A 21985-nucleotide genomic window follows, 5' to 3' on the forward strand; every position below is an offset into this window, starting at 1 on the left:
AAAAAAAAAAAAAAAAGTAAAGATGATATAGAGTAGAGTATGTAGAATATTTCTAAGATGAGGGAAATGAAGGAAAGGTGGAATAGAGTTGGAAACGGGGCTTTAAGTGGGAAGTATTGGAAACGACGTTTGGGGGTCTGAGGTGTGAGGTGTGAGGTGTGAGGCCCGAGGCCTGAGAAAGACGAAGCGAGGCGAAGCGAGGCGAAGGCGGCCTGGCGCCTGCTGGCCTCGATGCGCTTCGCGGCCGCAAGATGGCGTAATACATGCGACGCTGCTTTTGACGTTGGCGTAGGAGCTTTTTTTTTGGTTGCCCGTACTTTGAGAGGTCGAGGAAGCGCGAGATTCGTTAGGACGGCGGTGAATGGACTCGGGGGAGAATCGAGGATGTGCCGTGAGGCGTTTGTGGCGAGCGCGAGCGCGAGCGCGACGCGTGCCGTTCGACTAATCGGTATTTCGATTTCGAGTACGTAGTACTTGGCCCCGTATAGAGGCGCGCACGAGGTGCCGCGATTGGCCAGTTTACGAAAACGACGATGGCTGCGTTGAGGTGAGGAGAGAACATGGCTGCGACGCAAGCCGAGAGCCAACAAAACGATGTGAAGCTGAACGAGTCTGTGAAATGCGCACAGAAGCGTACGCAAGTGGGTGGTGCGAATAGTGCGAGTGGCAGTGCGAAGCAGCAGCTGGATTCTGAACCGGACGATAAGGTGTCCCGGGGCGCGGCCCAGCTGCTTAAATATGTGAATCGCGGCGGCGGCGGCGGGGACACGACGACGGGCTACGAGATGAGTCAATACCGCGAGGACATTGGCGGACACGGGGCCGCCGGTGAGGTGAAGTCGCCGCGCGAGGCGCCCCAGGAGCCCGTCGCCGTCGGCAAGCAGGAGGCGCACGACGCGCCCGGCCATCCCGGCGGCCATCCGGGCCATCCGGCCCATTCGGCCCATCCGGGCCATCCGTTCGCGCCAAACGTGATGCGCGACTACGCGATTAGCGACGAGTACAGCAACAACAAATCCGCCGGCGAGCCCTTCGCCGCGAGCAAGTCGCTCGCCGATTATCCGCCCGGCAAGCAGCTACCGGAATACGTTACCAAGCACGCGGACTTTCCCGGCCCCGGCAAGCAGCTCGATTATGGTAAACACATGATGAGCGCGCACGAGAGCGAGCGGGCTCATCGCCCCGAGATCGGCTCGATGGAGGACCACTATCCCGGCTCCAAGATCGAGTCCCGACTCGGCGGCTACGCCGCCGTAGGCGCCGTAGGCGCGGTAGGCGCCAACCCCGGAACCTTCTCCGGCCAGCCGAGGTTTCTCACCGGACAGGGGATCGCCCAGACCGCTGGTCCTACCCCGACCTTGAATCAGCTATTGCAGGCGTCCACCCCGTCGATGCATCGGTTTCACGGCACGTATCCTGGAATGGGATCCGAGCCGGGCCCGTATCAACAACCCTGGCCTATGCAAAGGCCACCGGTTGTGCCTCCTGTGTATCCGCAACCTAGCCAGCGTCCTCCGCAGACGGTAAATCCCACCCTCTTCTATGTCGTGCAACGAAAAACATTTCTCGCCTTACTCCTCCACTATGTCTTATATCTTATATTCACGTTGCTCTGACCTTACGTACCTTTTGCCAGTGTCTTTGCGAGTCTTCTCGCACTATCGTTCAACTTCTAATTTCACTGTTTGTTTTCCAAATTGACAGGGTTCGCCGAGATTACACGCAGGGCCAGGAGGACAGAGTTCTCCGACACCTATGCAGTATCAACAATATGCCCAACGATATTCCTCTCCTACGAGACCTCACGCACCTTATAGTCATCATCAGGTACAATTTTAAACAATATTATCTCCTCTAATTAATCATCTTGAATTTATATCTTGAATTTAGAAAGCCTAAAATCACTCGATTCATGTTTTTCCCAAATCTTACTCTACGTCTTGTTTACTGTTTATTTATTTTTTTAGCTAAACTCCTATACGACGCAAACCAGTCATCCCTCAAGCTTATACACGGAACAAAGGGGATGGAATCAAGGCGGTCCGCCAAATCCACCTCCACCACCGAGTAATCAGGTCACTCCATCGGGTCAATCTCCACAGCGAGCTCTGTCTCAATCCCCAGCTCCGCCACCAGCTGCATCGCCGCAACCACAGGCTACTGGTCAATCTCAGGTGAACATTGTTTGGAAAATTTATATTATTAATTGTCTATCGTAATCTATATTTCACCTTATCTAGATTTAATCTGGAACGTTTACCAAAATTGCAGATAGTTACTTTTACACCCTGTCACATTACTCTATATGACAACAATTATTTTTTTTAGCAGATATAACTCTAAAATAGCTACGTATGATAATTTAAATGTAAACAATAGTTTATTGTATAGAAAAAGAATTTATTTTTCTCCATGAAATCTCTCGACAGATTGTTTCTCATGAGTAAACTCGACGTATAATAATAATCGCGCTGTTGTCACTCGATATTTGTTTATATATTAAAAGTGTCGATTAAAAATATTTAATAGATTATAACATAATATATCAACGCTATAAATGAATTATATATGAGTAACTGTTTATAAATTAATGCATATGTACACGTGTGTAGACCACAAATTTAATTTTCTCTTTTTATTTTATCTTGTGCATTTTACTTTACAAATGTATAATAATATAACACATTGAATTTTACAAAGTTTAATTATTCAAAATATTTTAGGAAAATATATGTGGCAGAGAAAGAATGGAGAAAGTAACCGCGTCGTTAATAATTTACAAGAGTTATTTTAAAATTAGAAAAAAAAAGTCATGACAACATAATATTAAGAATGTATATATGTTTACGATAAAATTTTCATAATGTAAAAATGGAATATTTACAACATGCTGTTTTTTTTTTTTTTTTTTTTTTTCTTTTTAGGCTTTTCACAATCTGCAACAGCGAGCTACGACGCCAAATACTCAAGGAATTGACTCTGGGGTGAGTTTTTGTTAAATATATATACATATATGTATATGTAGGCTTTTAAAAATAATTTTATTTCAACGTTAAAGAAATCAAGTGCCATCGACACCACGTTTAAAGCACCTCTTTCTCAAGGTTCAAATACGCGTGCAGTAAAAAAGCTTAAAGTACCCGGGAACGTGGCAAACAAGTTTTTGCCGGCAATTGCATAATCCCCATCGTGACAAGAATGACATCGCGTCACAGAGAACTCGTGTACGATTTGAATCTATTCTATTCTGCCATCGCAAAAGCTATTCTACATTGATACCGGTCGAAATTTAATACCGCATATATACATGTGTGTGTGCGTGTGTGTATGTGTGTGCGCTCGGAAGCATCGGAATCATAATGACGGGACCAATGTCGATCATCGCCGGCGAGTTTTGTCTTGCGAAATATTATTTGGTCTTTGACATGGTCTCCTCTGGCACTCTCGGTCAAGTATTTTTCCGACGAAAAGAGCAAGCGAGAGTGAGCGAAAGGGAGGCCTCTCGCTTCGCAGTGTGCAAGGATTAAGTGGCGAGGAGAAGTGACGACGAAGGAGGAAAAGGAAAAGGAGAAGGAGGAAGGAGGACGAAGGGGGAGGATGAGCAAGGAGCGGAAGAGCGTGAGGGGAGGAAGAGAGCGCGCGACGGTGGGGGGATGGAGAGTTAGCAGCGGAGACTCGTGGAGTTCGATTAGGGCGCGAGTTGCGCGGCCGCCGGAGCCCCAGATATTAGCGACTTCCCCTCCGTTCTCCCGCTCTCCTATCTCTCGCCCCGGGTTTCCCCCCCCCCCTCTTTCTTCTACTTCTCCCCTCCCCCTTCTCCACCCCATCCCCCCGGAGTCCACCACTTGGTTGCGTTTACATGGGCGGGTGAGCGAAAGAACCGAGCGGGGTACGATGCGAGCGCGAGCGCGATTGGTCGAAATCGACGACAGCGGCAGCCGTCGTGGGTAATCCCCCCCCCCTCCTCTTCACCCCTCCCCTCCCCTCTCCCGCGGAAGACGTGACGTTTTGCGTCGTGCTCGGCTATATTCGGTTCGCCGGATCATGCGACTGTCACTCTGCGACACGCTATCGAACTTCTTGCACTCCCACAGCGTGGTTTCGAGGCGTCGAACTAGTAATCGAAATGTACGTACTTATCACGCGGATATATACCATGGAAGGAAGGAAGGAAAGAAAGAAAGAACGAACGAACGCGATCCGAAGCTACGCGGAGCTATTATTGCAGGATTATTTGCTACGCTGCCGGATGGAGAGTTATCGGACTGCTACGGCGTAGCTGATCGCGGCAACGGAAGCCATTCCCGGCTGTCTCTTGGAGCGAGAACGCCTCGAGAGATATCTCTCCTCCTCGAAAATAATATTCCGCGGGATGCTCGATGTCCAAGGGGAATAGGACGACGTCGTCGTCCTGGCTCGACCGTCGCGTCGGGGCAGCGGGAGTGCTCGCGATCTTTAGTTAATCGTACGAATCGTTTGCGGAGTACATGCGCTCTCGGTCCTCGGTGCCCCATCGCGGCGATGCCCGCCATGTTACCTTCAGCGCGGACTTGATTCCCAGCTCGTTGCTGTGCGACGATAGAGAAAAAGAAAAAAAAAAAAAAAAAAATCCGCGCGAAGAAACGGTTTTTGTTCCAGGAGCAAAATTAAAATTTATAATCTACTAAATAAACGCGGGAAATTTTTATCCCAAGTAATATTAACGCGCGAAAATTATGATTTATTTAAACTATAATTTTATATATTCTTTATTCGACCAAATTGGAGGGATGAAAAAAAAATATATATTATTTTAAAAAATTTTTAATGCTTCTTATGAAGGAGGAAAAAGTTTTTTTTTTTTTTTTCCGGATTACATTAACAACGGAAAATTATTAATAATTCGAATAAATAAGGCTCGAAACACATAACTAACAACTTGGCAATGATAGCGATTTCTTTAGAAATTAATTCTTACCGCGAAAATTGAATTGTGCACAGGGCACATGTTTTACTTGATGTACTTTACCAAGAAATAGATTCTCATTTTTGAGAATTCTATAACCCCTCTACACCCCCCCTCCCTCCCTAAAGAGATGTAGGCGAGAAAAAATATCGGGGGCGCTCCAAGTACGTAAATGCTCTCATTGCCAAGTTGATAGTTACGTGTTTGGAAAATAATTATTTTTCCCCGTGGAAAAATTTCTCTTTGTTTTTTCCTCCAAAGTCGAGAGACTGTCAGAGAATCGAGAAAAGCCGTAGGGATATGGAGCTTAAATTTGAAGAAAGAAATAATCGCGCGAGCAACGTTTGGAAAAATGTTCTCGATGGCATAAAAACGGCCGTAAACGGTAGATACTTTATGCACGGTCACGGTATGTGGTATATATACGTTCAATAAACGTCAATGTGCATCGAGCGAGTGCAACTCGGGACGCATAAAACTAATCCGTGAACGAATAGTAGCAGACGATCCAATGTAAACACGTCTGATGGGAACACATGGTATTTAGTCTGCTACAGGTGATCTTGGCTTGGCCACCGAGTCGTTTTAATCTCGGCTTCAAGTTCAATCTCCCGTTTACGCGAGAAAGGAAAACTGTGCTGATTATATATACCTACATCATCATGCGTAAAGATAAGAAACCTCCAAACAGAATTTAGAGCGAAAATTATCGCGCTTTCCGATAACCGGCCTCGATATCAGCTCTTGATATATGTGCTACCTTTCTTTCTCTCTCTTTCAATAAACGGAGTTGAATGAACCTCCTGACGATTCGTTATTGTCGCAGTTGACGGGATAATAACATTACGACGACTGGCAGATAAAAATAATGTTACGTAATTCGTGCGATTTGCCCTCTCTCGCGAGAGAGACACTGTTAAACTGTGTGTACCCCGCGCGCCCCCGTTATTTACGTTTTCATTCACGCACATCTCGCTCACCAGGTCGAGAGAGAGAGAGAGAGAGAGAGAGAGAGAGAGAGAGAGAGAGAGAGAGAGAGAGAGAGAGAGAGAGAGAGAGAGAGAGAGAGAGAGAGAGAGAGAGATACCGATCGGGACCTCTTTCTAACACGTACACTTGCACGTTACATATCGCTGAAGTTCAGCGCGCCTATCGAACGGATTAACTTTAGTCATCCGATAACGTAAACACTCTCTCGTGGTTGCCACGACTTTTGTGACAATGGATTTGTATGAATCAAACGCGCTTTCGATTCACACTTCAACTTGGATCGATCCAGCCAAGATCAATTTTTACCAGCTCTTTAAAATGTTTTTCTCTTGTACAAATATATTATATATATATAGAATTTGAAAATTAGATGAAAAATAACAGCCAAAAATTTGTCGTAATCATATTATTCTTTGATTTTATTTTCGTTAAATTACAAAATAATTAAAAATTCACGCTCCCATAAGACTGAATGTTATTTTTGAAAGTGACTTGAAAAAGCTATATTCGGTGAAAAAAAAAAAAAAAAAAAAAATTGGAAAAATTTAGGAAGGATGGGGAGAGGATTAGAAGAGAGCCTTTTTACATTCGTTTTAATCAATTAGAATTTTCCGAATTGAGCGCGTTAAAAACGGAAGGAACGCTTTCGCTTTTTATTATAAAAAAGAAAAGTTGTGAATTTTCATTTCTATACATGACCTACATTTTCATATTTGTAAATGTTAAACGTTTAAATATCCTGTCTGAATAATGTCAGAATTGTTTTTTCTATCATATATATATTTCAAACTTTAAAATAATTGTATGTATTTAGCATAAATATTGACTGTTACTTTTACGGAAATAGATATTTTAATATATCTTACTCCATTTTCACAAATTTGCCGCATTTTATTCGTATTTTGATCGATATTCCAATTTACACGAATGACATTGTATATTTTCCATTTTCACGCGCGCGAGATTTTGCGCTAGAATATGGAAAACGTTTATTTTGCATAGAACACGACACACGACGAGATAGCATATAGACACGAGAACCCCTCGATGTTCAGGCTTTACTGGGGCACACGAATTCACCGATCGAAAAGTGCCGAAGTCGTACGACGTTTGCCGACCGCTTGCCGCCACAACGAGCGGCTGTTCTTGTACGAATGTATTTATATGTGTTTATATGTGTGTGTGTGTGTGCGTGCGTGCATGTATGTGTGTGTTTGTCGGATGAGTGCGGGGCGCTTATATTCGATTCGACACGAGGCGATCTATGTACTATATATTCGATGAATTCGGAGCTCCACGACCGAGTTGACAACTTCACGTCTCGCGATCTCTCGAGGAAAATTACAAAATCCCGAAATATGAAATAATAATAATAATAATAATAATAAGGAGAATAATATAAAATTTCAACGAGATTAAAAAACAAAGAATTCAACTATATTATACATATGTATATATATATATATATATATATATGATATATATGAATGTGTATATATATATATATATATATGAGAGAATATCGACTTGGATAGAGTTCCCGAGACAGTCGGGCTTTTGGGAACGATTTGCTGGCATACGGTCGAGGCTCGGCGGAAACGACCGAGCGGCGCCGAGCGAGCGCTTGCCGCGCCACGAAAGAACGCCCTCCAACAAGCCAGCGACGAGCCAGCTAGACGCGAAATCTGTAAACCGAAGTCTCACGACGAGGCCGACCCCGATAGAGGAATCTTTTCTCGCTGATCGCGACACGTTCGTTACTGTGTACCGCGCATCTTTACATTATCCATCGCGGCCCCGAACGCGGATTATAACCTGTTTTGACGCGTGTACACGCGCGCACGCACGCACGCACGCACGACAAGGCAGGCAGGCAGGCAGGCGGGCGGACAGACGGACGATCGAGCAGGGCACACACGCACGCACGCACGCACAAATACGAGGACGAGAGCGACGACGCGCGCGATATTATAGCACTACGTAATCCTACGTGTCCCTCTGAAGTTGCACCAGCCTCGTCCCGTGACACGAAGCTCTTTGGCAGAATTATTGACACAACATGCGACGCTCGAAGAGAGCTAGGAGACACGACGGAAAAGCGACCACGTTAGTGACGGAGTAGTCGGCGTCCGAGACACCCAGGATTATAATGCTCTCGTTTCATCGGTACGCCAGCGACGCACTGGTGCGATAATTCTCGCGAGCGGCAAAACAAAAAAATAATAATATCTTTGACAATATTTTCCCTCTCTCTCTCTCTCTCTCTCTCTTTCGTGTATATATTATTATACTCCACGCAGTTTGACAAACATGTGAAAGCGCAACTATACGGAGCAAAATACGTTTCCGCTTCTCTCTCTCTCTCTCTCTCTCTCTCTCTCTCTCTCTCTCTCTCTCTCTCTCTCTCTCTCTCGGTTGCTACTCGTCGTGCTTTAAGTGGAGAGCCGGGTAACGCCTCTCCTTCGATCTCTCGCGTCATGCCGAGAGTCCTTGTACCGGACGGCCTATGTACCGTACGTTCGCTCGTACGCCCGAGGAAGTGTTTAATCGCCATCCGCACGGACCAACTATACGCGGCCTGGTAGGTGTAATGTGATGTGCCTGAATTTTCTTTCGTTCTCCTCGGCTTCTGCTCTCTGTACCTCTTTCTCTGTCTCCTCCTTCCCCTTCCCCCTTCTGTCTCTCTCTCTCTCTCTCTCTCTCTCTCTCTCTCTCTATCCCTTCCCATCTCCGATCTATCCATTTCTCTCTTTCTTTCCCTCGGGTTCCACATCTATCCTCGTCTTTTCTGTTCCACTCTCTTTCTCCTATCTATCTATCTACCTACCTACCTACTCCTCCTCACGCACACATACCGCGCGCGCGCGCGCGCGTATTCACGCACACGCAGCAGCCGCGAGTTGCGATGCTCGTTGTGTGACGGACAGATTCGTAAGAAGTGCGTATACACGCGAGCACATACATACGCGATTTCGACCGGGGATACACACGGTGTGTGTGTGTGTGTGTGTGTGTGTATATATATATATATATATATATATATGTGTGTGTGTTGTGTTTCGTGTATCTCGTGTGAACCAAGAACGACGACGACGACAACGGCGACGATCATCGCACACCATCGCGAAGCATTTTGTACTTGCACCTACGGTCGCAACACGGACACGAGTCGTGTGACAAGACGTTTGTGCGAATATTAACGGCCGCGCGCGCGAATAACATGGGCGACATCGCCGCTTCGAACGGCTGTCGTCGTCGTCGTCGTCGTCGTCATCATCGTCATCATCATCATCATCGTCGTCATCGTCACCGTCGTCTTCTTGTTCCTCTTGGTCGTAATATCGGTGTCGATTGATTTTTCAAACACACGCGATTGTTCGAGGCACCGCACCCGATGCACAAAGTCGCGTCGTCGTCATCGTCATCATCGTCGTCACCACGACAAAGACGAATCGCGTGAAACAAAGCTGCTTTAACTAGTATGACAATGAACACGAGGCAGATTCCTCGGGAATCGAGAGGTGATCTTTGTGGATCTCCCTCTCTATAGCCTTGTTTTTATTTGGCTCAGATGTAAACTACAATCGTAATCTGTTTACGTCGAAAAGTGCTTCTCGCGTGCTCTGGTGCAGGTTGTAATGTAACGTGGATACGTTGTTGTGATATAGTTTTATAAAAGACCTTTCTGTTATAAAATGCTGACCTACTTTTAAAAAAATTACAACCAATATTCATCAATTAATCATACGTACAAATGTGGGATGATTGTGTGAAAGTTGTGTTTTTTAAGAAAGAAAGTTATATTTTCACTGCTTAAATATAAACATATATATATATAAATGCATCAAAGACAATTAGCGTATTTATTATTATTATTATAAACTAAATTCAATTACAGTTAAAAATGCAGCTAAACTTTTACTAAAATTTGCTACATTTTTATTCCTGCAATGTACAGTTTTTTGTCATTTCTCTTTAATCTCTAAATAATTATTCCTCTTTTTTTTTTTTTTTTTTACAAACTGTTGTTACATAATTTAATTTGAATTTCAGGAATTATCAGGACAGAATAGTAACGATAGTTCGAATGGACCAGCTTGCCCAGGGACACCAAATTCTCAGGGGATGAGACCTACCCCGTCGCCTACAGGATCCACAGGTTCTCGCTCGATGTCCCCTGCTGTTGGTCGGTCTTTTTTACGTCTGTCTCTCTTTTCACTCACATTTGTATTTAGTAATAAAATTTGTAATTACAGACATTATGCTACGCAGAATGTTTCAAAGTATTATAGTAGACATCTTGTTTCGACTACATGTATACTGGGGATAAATTCAAGAATCAATTTTTGTCCTAGAGTAATATGCACTATAATATCATTGGAATGTTTTGCGTTGCGTATTTAATTTATCCAAGTAAATTATCTCAGTGCTTTTTCTCAGTAGAGTGATATTGAAAAGATACTTGTGTTGACGTGCAAAAGTTATTTTATATCGTCATCTTTCTTTTTCTATTTTTTCCTATATCGCGAAGTGTATTTATCTAAATATTTATTTTTGAATGTACAGGCCAACAAAACGTTCAGATGCCTCCACGTCCGTCGAGTAGCCAATCGGATGGTAGTGGACCAGCACCACGCATGAGTCACTCTCCCATGACCACTCAAGGTATGATTTCTGCTTTTTCTTTTATTATTTCTTTTATTATTTCTTCTCGCGAAAATTGATTTGTTTCCAAGTTAGATTGTCTCGTGTTAAAGTCAATAATAAAAGTAGAATTAACATTTATTTCAGGAGCGTACCAACAACCATTGGGTCCTTCGCCACACATGCACAGCTACAAAATGAACAACACTGGTCCCGGCGTGGTCCAACCGGGACCCGGTTCGACGGCTCTTGGTGGGATCAGTCCAATGGGTGGCGGGATGGGCTATGCGGCTGGTGGGACGGCTGCGGGTCAACCTGGGAGTTATCACGCGCAATCCACGTATCCACCTCCGCGTCCTCATATACAGTTTCCGCAGGGATACCCGACACCTGCAAATTCACAACCACCACCCAATAATCAGTATCAGCCTCCCAACAGACCCAATAATTTAGTACAATATCCCCCATACACGGTAATGAGCAGTTTTTTTAAATCAATAATATAACACTAATGTTTTTATATCATTGTCGATAAAACTGACATTTTCTTGCAGCATAAAATGGGCTTTAACAGTGTACCACCGGGAATGCCACCGAGTCCGGGACCGCCGCAGGTTTACGGTGGCGGTGGTGCAACTACGATGGTGCCACCAGGTGCTCCAGGTGTGCCCGTCATTGGTAACATGGGACCTCCAGCAAGTTCCATGGGCCCGCCACCGCCGTCTCCTAATCACATACCTAGCAACCAGCCACCACCGCCTACTAGCTCAGCGGTACCGCACTTACACACGCCGGCGGCCACGCCGCCTCTCAATCACGAGGGCAGTCCGATGCCGCCGCCGAGTACCACACCAAACTCGCATCCCGCATCAGCGCCAACTCCAATCAGCCACAATTCTGCAGATCTCACGGCTGAGACTTCCAACGACAGTGGTATAACTACGACCGCTTCAGGTAAGCGAGAATATCTCGAGTTAGATAGTTTTTTTTTTTTTTTTTTTTTTATATCGTGCAACAGGCAAATAGCCATAAATTGTACGATTTATATGTAGGTACATCAGCTATAAATGTCATATCTACTTCGAGTGGTACTGTGACATCTGTAATAACGACAGGTCCAGATGGCACATCTCTAGATGAAGGTTCACAACAGTCAACGTTATCCAATGCATCAGCTGGTTAGTATTATTTTTTAATTTATAAAATTATTTCATATTTGTCTTGTTTTTTTTCTTTTTCTTTTTATAAACTTTTGTTTATTGTAAACAATATCGCAACTAAATATGTGAGTGTAACAACTAATGTATTTTGTAAACAGCTTCTGGTGAAGATCCAACATTTACACCAAAAGTACGGAAAGAAATGATGGGAGGATACCATAGTCATCCTGCGACACCACAGAGTACAGTCCCGTCTCCTGGTGCTGCGAGCATTAATTCGATTCACGAGGAATATTCTGACATGAACAGTCCTGGTTGGCCGCGTACTCCTGCTAGTCCTGTACGTATGACAATCTCACACACACACTTGTACATATTTTAATGTACAAAATAAGCAGCTGTATAGACTTTAGATAAAGTTGAAGCACAATTGTGTATGAATCTTCAATATTTTAATATTTTACAGGTATTTAACAGTCATGTGCCTCAAGACCCGTACAGATCTAAGGTTACTGTTTTTTCTAAATATTTGTTACATTGTCGAAATGCCGTTCCCCTTTTACTCCACGCTTTATTATAGGCATTTACATTTTTATCCTATACTAAAATTTTTCTTGCTTGGCACATATATATATCATCATATTAATCTACAATTATCATAATATCATTATCCATAAAACTTACATGTGAATGTATTTAAAATTATTTTTTTAATAGGGTATAAAAATAATAGTATAATATATTAGTTTTTTTTTTGTTTTGTTTTTTTGTTTGTTTTTTTTTTGTTACATTCTTTATATTAAACTTTTACTTTAGAGCAAACTTTCTCAATTTACTTAAATTATCTTTTCTTAATTTACAGAATTTTAATGTGTTATTTTTTATATACATTGTTATTAATACATAATAATAATAATAATATATTTTTATTGCATAGAATGTTCCAACAATGGACTAAGTTGACTACTTTTGCAAGATTGCAAAAGTCTTGTTGACGCAGTGCATAATTTAATATCCAAGTGATACCATAATATAATTATATATAGCATTTTACAATAGATTATCAATATTACAAAAACACTCTACACATTGTCACACAACTTTTATTAAGACTATATTTCTCGATATACTTATTTCGTGCACTCAATATTTTACAATTCTTTGCCAACTTTATTTCTGTTACTTGCATAACAACATTATTATTATTAACCTGCATTATGTTTACTAAATAATCATTGCATGCATTGAATTACTATGCTGCATATCATACATTGTTCCATTCATCTTAGTTTTTCATCAAGTTTTTTTTAAATTTTAATATTGGGTAAATTAAATGTTTCAAACATGCCTCTTAAAGGGAAAAATATCTCATCATAAATTTAAAAAAAATACTAATACTTGTTATTACGATTTATGTCTGTGGATTTATTTGGTGTAAAAAATATGCCTCACTAACGATGATAAAGAACACGTTAACAATTGGTGTCACACAATTATCAAATGGGCAAAAGAAATATACAAGTATTGAAAATTATGTTTATGCATGTTAGATAATATGGCTACAATTGGGATTACGTTCGCAGCTTTGCAAGAATCGGCAATAATTGTTTTATACTCTAGTATATATATGTATTATATAGTTTGAACAATAATGTACACGAGACATTTCTATTAAATCTACATGTTAGTAAACATTTCTATTTAAGATTACGAAAAAAAGCACTAAAAAAATGTGAATATTATGTGCGACTTTCAGAAGCCAGATAGTCTGGCAAAATTATACGAAATGGACGACTCAATGGAACGAAGAACCTGGTTGGATAAGCTGGTCAATTTTATGGAAGAACGAAGAACACCCATCACTAGTTGTCCTACCATCTCCAAGAACCCCCTCGATCTGTTTCGGCTATATCTCTACGTGAAGGAGAGGGGGGGCTTCATGGAGGTATGCAAGGTGCAGTGTAGTTCCATCTAGCCCTTGGTGTCTTACATAGTTTCTATATTGTTTTTATGTATTTTTGCATTCTATATATATATTATATATATATGGTTGTTATTCTGTGCACATTGTATTTTTGAGGTGTCTTGCGTCGATTATTTCCAAGTCTCAATGCTTGATGAAAAGAAAATATTTTAAAGTATTTTTAAAGTGTACAGTGTCCAACATACGATGAAATGTTGATTGACAACCTGTATTGTAAAAGTTGAAAAGTTTCAAATTTTTTACATTTAAATAATACCGAAACACCTCAGAATATGCTTCATTTTTACATCTATGTTGAATTGTGCATGATATATATATATATATAATTTCTATTTTTGCTACTAGTATCCCTTTCTTATTCTATATCTGTCATGAGAAAAGAAAAAAACAAAAAAAAACAAAAAAAAAAAAGAGGCTTAACATATCTTTTCTTAAAGTAGTCATTCAACAGTCGAATATGGAAACACCCTGATCTACAAACCTTGGTGCTATATGGAATTATTCTAATAGTCAAACAGAGCGAAGATAAACTTTTAATGTCGAAATGTAACAATAACGGTAATTCGTTCCGATTATACGCTGTACATCTCTCGTTTATTCTTCTTTTATTTTTTTTTTTAAACTTGCATGTATTTAGAAACTTTGCCAATTTATATCAATATTATTTTTTAAAACTAATTTTAAAAATTTTATTTTATTTTATTTTTTTTTTTCAAGATTGATATCTTGAGCTATGGAACAACGGCAATATCTTTCGCATTATGTTTTACGTTTTTCTTTTGAACATGCAGATTTTTTTTCTGTATGTGTGTGTGTGCGTGTATATGAGATTCGTGAAAGTCCCTCTCTCACGAGCGTAGTAAGGAACGCGTGTGCGTAATATTTTTCTGTAGGTAACGAAAAACAAAACATGGAAGGATATAGCCGGCTTGTTGGGCATCGGCGCGAGCAGCAGCGCAGCTTATACATTGCGTAAGCACTACACAAAGCACCTGCTGGCATACGAGTGTCACTTTGATCGCGGAGGAGTGGATCCGCAACCCATCATCAATCAAGTCGAAGCGGGCTCGAAGAAGAAGGGATCTAAGGGAACTGCTTCCGTACCATCACCGGGTAAAGACTACTCCGAGCTCTCTTTTCCGAAATTTTATTGTTTCTTCCAAAAGAGTCGTTTTTGTAACGCTCGACTTGTCGCTGCAGGTTCTTCCAATTCTCAAGACTCTTTTCCTGCTGGCGGATCGAGCAACGCTTCCATGGATGGCTATGGAAGCTATCAGGGTAGTTATGCGGGTGGTACACCCGGTGGACCGTCGTCAGAATATACGCCGCCACCACCTAGGCCACCCAGTCAAAGCAGCGCACCTTCCGCCCATCAGGGTACGTCTCGCAGCTTGCAAATACATTGGTAAAGTTTACTTGTTGTTGTGAATTTTAAGAGTTTTTTTTCCTTTATTTTTTAAGGAATACAACAAGGCAGTTACCAGAACACAGGTTCCTATCAAAATTACCCGCAAGATCAATACATTCGGCCGCAGGGAAACGCGCTGTCTCAGCAAGGGGAATTTAGTCAACCATACTCGCCAAGATCGCATTATCCTCCATATGTGCCGGATGTCGACAGGTGAGAAATATCGTTGTATTTTTCTCATTTCGCATTATATAACGAGTCTATTATTCAACATACGTACTTTTTGTTGTCATGTACAGGGGATATCCGGGTGGCAATATGCCGCCGAGCAACGCTACTGGACAAGATATGTACAACAGGTACACTAGCAGTCAGCAAGGACCTACTAGCTATCCCACAGGAACGCCTCCCAACGCGCGGAGTAACAACTATCCGTCGGGACCGCAAGCTCATCCGGCCACCGTGCAACAGCAAACGGTGACCAGTCAGCCTTCTTCGCCCTCTCAACCGCCAGCGGCATCGTCATACTCGTGTCCGCAAGATTACTATCGACAGGAACAAGTAATACTCGTTTGATATTACGTTATACTTGACATAAATAATTACATTGTTATGCACTCTTATGTGTTATACTTTTGCATTATAAGTTAATCATTTCTTGAGGTTTAAAAAACTTTCTATTATATATATATATATATATATATATATATATATATATATATATATATAATGTTAAAAGTCTTAAATGGTTCATATATATTTACAGAGTGGGTACGGAACGCCCGGTGGAACGCAAATATATAGCACAACCGGGTCAGCTAACAAGAACATGCCACCGCCTCCTCCGGGACCCACTCAACCTAGACGTCATCCAGATTTTGCCAAAGACCAACAGTATCCTCAGTATAATCAGCAACGACCAGCGTATCCAGGTCAGACAGACTTTAAATCGTACATTCCATCTCATGAGAGTAAGTTGAAAGAAATTTTAGCTTAGAAAGAAGGAAAACGCAAGAGCAAGATGATTATGGATGTTGACAAAGAAATGCAATCTCTTTCTACAGGATGGCCAAATACAACCAATCAATACAATAGTAATAGCGGAAACAATAGGGTTCAGTACCCAAGTCAGCAGACACAATCGCCGTCACCGCAACAGCAACCGCAACCGCAACAACAAGCATCACAAGTAGTCGTCGGTTCCCCCGCGCCAACAGCTACGGCGGTCAGCGCTATGACCGGTAGTCAACAATGGGCCAGCCAACAACCAAACAGGTCCTCGTCTCAACCTTCTTTAAACGCTATCGCGCACGCGCCTCCGCCATGGGATCATCGTTACACGAATCAACCGTCCCCTTTATATCCAACACCCGGAAATCATCCGGTATGTTTTTAATTCTCTTGCCAAACGCAATAAATTATTTGCAGATTTATCATTGTGCTAAACAATGTAATGATATACGTGTATTTTCTTCATTCGACATGTATCTTGTAAACAAAATGAAATATCATTTTATTTTACGCAGAATCAACTCGGAGTGAATCCCATGATAAGTCAGCAACCGACGTCAAAGAGAGAAATGACATTCCCTCCTGACAGTGTAGAAGCGATTACGCCTCTTTTGTATAAGCGACGAAAATTGACGCGCACCGACGTAGCACCAATAGAAGCTTGGCGCATCATGATGGCTTTGCGATCGGGTCTCCTCGCCGAGAGCTGTTGGGCCCTTGACGTGTTGAACATTTTGTTATTCGATGATTCTTCTGTAAGTATCTTTTTCTTGGAAGCAATTATTCTAATAAAGCAAAAAAGTTTATGAATTTCTTTTAAGTTTAAAGAGAAAGATAACAAATGATAAATTTCTTGTTCTCGTTTGCAGGTAAGTTACTTCGGGTTAACGCACTTACCTGGATTATTGGACGTTTTGCTGGAACACTTTTCGCGTTCTCTCTCCGACATGTTCGAATCGTGCGTGAACGACGACGACCGCTATTGCCAGGCCACGAACGGTCCAGAGGTGGATCTTGGCGCAGTGACGCGCCCGATCGATCCGGAAGATCGGACGAAATTGCTATCGACCTCGAATTATACCTATCTCTCGAGAAGAGGTCGCCCCGTTAAAATCGTCCCCCGAGATGAGGATTTATTTGTCTTAGACACTCGGAGACCTTGGGATCATCAGGAGTGCGAGTCAGAGACCGAACCGTGGCAAGTCGATGCGAACGCGACTAAATATATCGTGACGTGTTTTCAGTCCGAAGTGGGCTCGGTGCCTTTTGCTCGTTTGCTGAGGGACGAGAAACCACCGTTGCTGCAGAAAGAAGTCGACAGCACGGATTTAAAGGACGAAGCCAAAGCGGACAGCGTCAGTGGTAGTGTTCACGAGACATTAGATTTTACCTACAAGTCTGGCGAACTCGGCGATAAACAGTCTGGCAAAGAGAGCGGTGAACGTAAGCAGCAGCAACAACAATTAGACAAGAAGAAGAAGACAAAGACTCTGAGCGACGTGCTGTCGAGGATTAAAAAAGAACCCGTAGAGATGAACGATCTCACGAGGGAGCTGTTCGAGAAGAAGAACGATGGCTTCAAAAAAGACTGCGACAGTGAGACAACAAAGCCGAATAACAATATGGGCGAGCACTTTGGCAGCGATGTGTCAAAAGCGAACGACGAAGATTCGCTACCACCTACCCAAAACGGATTGAATGATTCGACGACGACGACGACCACGGCGACGACGACGACGGCAACGACGACGACAGCAGTGGCGACGACGAGTAACGTCGACAATATCATAGACAAAACTGAGATCAAGACGGAGACGTTGGAGGAGCACGAACTAGAAAGTATGACGAGAGATGACAAGGAGGGACCAAGATTAAAGATAAGAGATCCGGCAGGAACGCTAAAACGACGGAGGATAAGCGACTATGAGGACGAGAGTTATTCCAGGGACGAGGCGAGCCTCTATCTGGTGACGGAAACGCAGGACAACCTGGCCCGCCGTTGCGTGTGCCTGTCGACGATCTTGAGGAATCTCACTTTTATCCCGGGCAACGAAGCCGAATTTGCGAAGAACGTGACGTTCCTCAGCTTGCTTGGCAAATTGCTTCTACTTCATCACGAACATCCGGTACGGGCGCAAAAGACGCGCAACTACGATCGCGAAGAGGACGCCGACTTTGCGGATTCGTGCAGCAGTCTACAGGGCGAGAGCGAGTGGTGGTGGGACTTTTTGCATCACGTGAGGGAGAATGTTCTCGTGATGGCCGCCAACATATCCGGCCACATGGACCTGAGCCAGCATCCAGAGGAGATCTCGCGGCCAGTGCTCGACGGCCTCCTACATTGGGCCGTGTGTCCAGCCGCGCATGGTCAGGACCCGTTCCCGACCGTCAGCCCAAACTCGTCGCTGTCGCCGCAAAGACTCGCGCTCGAAGCACTGTGCAAATTATGCGTGACCGAGTGTAACGTTGACCTAGTGGTGGCGACGCCGCCCTATTCTCGATTACAGAGATTATGTTCCGTGCTGACCAGGCTTCTTTGTCGCAGCGAGGAGCAGGTACTTCGCGAGTTTGGCGTGAACCTGCTACACTTTTTGTCGGCCGCGGACAGTGGCGTCGCGCGTACCATTGCTCTGCAGACGCCATGCGTTGCATTGCTCGTTGCGTTCATCGAGCAGGCGGAATCGAGCGCCCTTGGCGTTGCCAATCAGCACGGTCTCGCGGCCCTGCGCGACAATCCCGAGTCGATGGGTACCAGCCTCGACATGTTGCGGCGCGCGGCTGGCACGTTGCTTAACCTCGCCAGGCATCCGGACAACCGGACTCTCCTTCTGCAACACGAGTCTCGGCTACTCGCTCTGGTGATGAGCCAAATCCTGGATCAGCAGGTCGCCGCGATAGTCGCACGTGTGTTGTTCCAGTGCTCGAGGGGCACGTAACTTTCTATCATCTGTCGGGACACTATGCGATATATTATTATTAACAGTGCCGACAATGATGGGTAAAATATACACGACGACGACGGTGACGACGACGACGACGTCGTCGTCGTCGTTATGACGGTAATATGTGTATGAACGGCTCTAGAGTGCGTCAAAAGCGTAAATGATCAAGCAGAAAATAGTGCAAGAGAGATAGAGAAGAAGGGAATTGACGAGAGAGAGAGAGAGAGAGAAAGAGAAAGACACGCGCATGACGAGATGGTGCGTACGAGTGAAGGAACAAAAGTGCTGATGAAAACCATGGCAGCGCAATTGTAGTTTTATATCGATTAAACAGGAAATAAGAAAGTTTAATTATTGGTGTTAGCGTGTAGGTATACCCGATGCGATCTCCGCCTATCGGTATACCTTCCCCTTCGTGAATTGGAATAATATCGATAGTGTAAGATATTTCATAGTTAATGAAAGAAAAAAAAGATATACACACACACATACACACATCTATACAACACTCATACACATACACATACACACAACACATGCATAGAAAATACATACTTACAAATACATGTAAACCAAGCACATGTATGTACACAATTCGTATACTCATAGTAGACACGCGTAAACGCGATATAGTTGCAGATACACAAACACACATGCATACGCAGTATAGGGGGAAAAAAACGGACTTTCATACACAAGAAACAACGGTCAACTGCATAATATATATATACACACACACACACACACGCATACACGCGCATACACACACACACACACACATACACACATATATATATATATATATATAAATATATATATATATACCAAGAAGTATATCGGCGAACCTTAAATGGTGCGATGTGGAACGATATATATATATATATATATCGAATGATGATTATATATAAATATTAAACGATAATATAATGCAAATTTTTATATTTGCATGTTTTGTGCTGTAATTAGCGAGTAATTAAGATATTTTGTAGATAACACACACTTCCATTGAATCTTATTCGATTTTTGTGCTACAGCTACGGTGGCGCAAATATACGTTTGCGATCGTAGGATCGCAAAAAGTCTCGACTTTTAGGAGCACAGGCAGAACTAGAACTGAAGAAAGACATTGCTAGAAGAGAAAAAAAAATAATATGACATGTGTGATAAAGCCGCTGATTGAAATGAAAGAGAGAGAGAGAAAGAGAGAGAAAAAGGGAGTGAAAGAACGAGGAGAAAAGAAAGAGTGCGTGCGTGCGTGCGTGCGAGCGAGCGAGCGAGCGAGCATATGTTTACATATTTACGTGTATATTTGTGTGCGTGCATGCATGCATGTAGTGTGTGTGCGTGTATATGTGTGTGTGTATAATGTTGAGATTCAGAAAAAAAGAGAGAGCGAGAGTCTGTGTGTGTGTGTGTGTGAAAGAGAGAAAAAAATGATAAATTGAGAAAATATTCGAGATAAAGTGTAGACGACAGAAATAATTGTTGGTCTACATTCGCGCGCGAGAAATACTTGTGTATGATGTGACGATATGAATATGAATGCGTATGCGACGATAAGTGCATACAATGCACAATTTGGGACGTATGCATATATGTGCGTGCGTTAATGTAAAAGATGGCTTTAGAGAGAGAGAGAGAGAGAAAGAAAAAAGGATAATGCGGGAATGCGTGCATGTATGTGTGCGTGCATGCGGGGTGCGTGCATGTATGTGTGCGTATGTATGCACGGAGGATGGGGGTGCCGGTAGAAAAAGGGGTGGGGATAGTGTCTGTGAAAAAGAGAAAGAAAAACACGCAGCTTACACGAAATTAAGTAATTAATTCATTTAAATAATTACTTAAATTATTGTTAACTTTACAGTGATTATTTAAATAATAGGAGATTTTACAGTTTCCATAAATATTTTTTCGTTTCTTTTTTTCTTTTTTTTTTAATTTTTTTTATTTTTTGGGGTTTTTTTTTTTTTTTTTTTTGTTTTTTTTTTTTGTTTAAGACGACTTCCTTTTTAAGGAAGAAAGTTGAAAGTAGCGGATCCAATTGCAATCTTTTTGGAGAGTAAAAAAAAACGTATTTATAAAAACATAATTAATGTCGTTGTGATAACGAAGAAAAGAAAAAAAGAAAAAAAAGGAAGCGGAAAAAAGAAGCCGGGAAGATGAGATAAAAAGCAACCATTGTAGAAGCAGACAGAAACTGGACGATAATGTAGAAACGAATATATTAAAAGGATAAAAAAAAAGGAAAAAGGATTTTTAAACTTAAGCTCGATCGTGCCATTAAACGATTCTAATGGGAATATATTTATAACCAAGATTTTATGCTTTTTCAAAGCGCGCATATGTTATTGTAAAATTAACAAATACCGATTGTCAGCTTGCACATATTTTGATGATTCTTACAATACGTACATTTACCTGTAATTGTAAAATCCCACTCTTGCGCAAGAGAAAGTTGCAGAGAAAAGTAAAAAAAAGACGCATTCGCGAACTCATCGTCGCACACCTTCCACTGGTATACTTCCTCGTTTCGTAGAGAGAATGAATTTATAAAAGAGAGGCGGAATGAGGTTTAGTTTTCACACGACGTGTATAGCCGTTTAAAAAACGACTCGAATAATCGTCGGAGATACGATTAGAAACGATTATATTGAAATAAGTTAAACAGAACACTTTCCCTGGTCCCAGCTTCTCCCCGACCCCAAAGTATCCTATTCTATAGATATCTAAATACATGTAGTTCTTAAATTATTTACTTTAGTTCGAGTGGAGATGCCTGTAAGTGTAATTTACTAAGACTTTTTGTAAATAAATTATGAAATAAACTAGACGTACTTTATCCAAGACGAAAATGCGATCTGACTTAAGGCATAAGATATAATAATAATAATAATAATAATA

At 42.3% G+C, this 21985-nt stretch overlaps 1 protein-coding gene across 5 annotated transcripts; it reads left to right on the plus strand.

The window, feature by feature from the left end:
- The first annotated feature begins 162 nt into the window (after positions 1 to 162).
- On the plus strand, positions 163 to 21937 carry Osa (trithorax group protein osa). Of its 5 annotated transcripts, none has more exons than XM_072896471.1 (20): positions 163 to 1523; positions 1705 to 1827; positions 1968 to 2174; positions 2925 to 2984; positions 9989 to 10136; positions 10502 to 10600; positions 10727 to 11052; positions 11134 to 11533; positions 11632 to 11757; positions 11898 to 12079; positions 12206 to 12247; positions 13496 to 13693; positions 14617 to 14836; positions 14924 to 15100; positions 15185 to 15344; positions 15431 to 15692; positions 15898 to 16102; positions 16196 to 16515; positions 16658 to 16897; positions 17012 to 21937. In XM_072896471.1, exons 1-20 carry the CDS (start codon positions 561 to 563, stop codon positions 19076 to 19078), a joined length of 6525 nt encoding a protein of 2174 aa, XP_072752572.1. In that variant the 5' UTR covers positions 163 to 560; the 3' UTR covers positions 19079 to 21937. The 5 variants fall into 5 exon arrangements, with proteins under 5 accessions (XP_072752572.1, XP_072752573.1, XP_072752577.1 ...); XM_072896472.1 differs by having other exon boundaries at positions 164 to 1523; positions 13496 to 13684; XM_072896476.1 differs by having other exon boundaries at positions 166 to 1523; positions 9989 to 10121; positions 13496 to 13684.
- Positions 21938 to 21985: the final 48 nt, after the last annotated feature.

Source organism: Anoplolepis gracilipes, chromosome 7 (genome assembly GCF_047496725.1).
Source record: "Anoplolepis gracilipes chromosome 7, ASM4749672v1, whole genome shotgun sequence".
Lineage (NCBI taxonomy): Eukaryota > Metazoa > Arthropoda > Insecta > Hymenoptera > Formicidae > Anoplolepis > Anoplolepis gracilipes.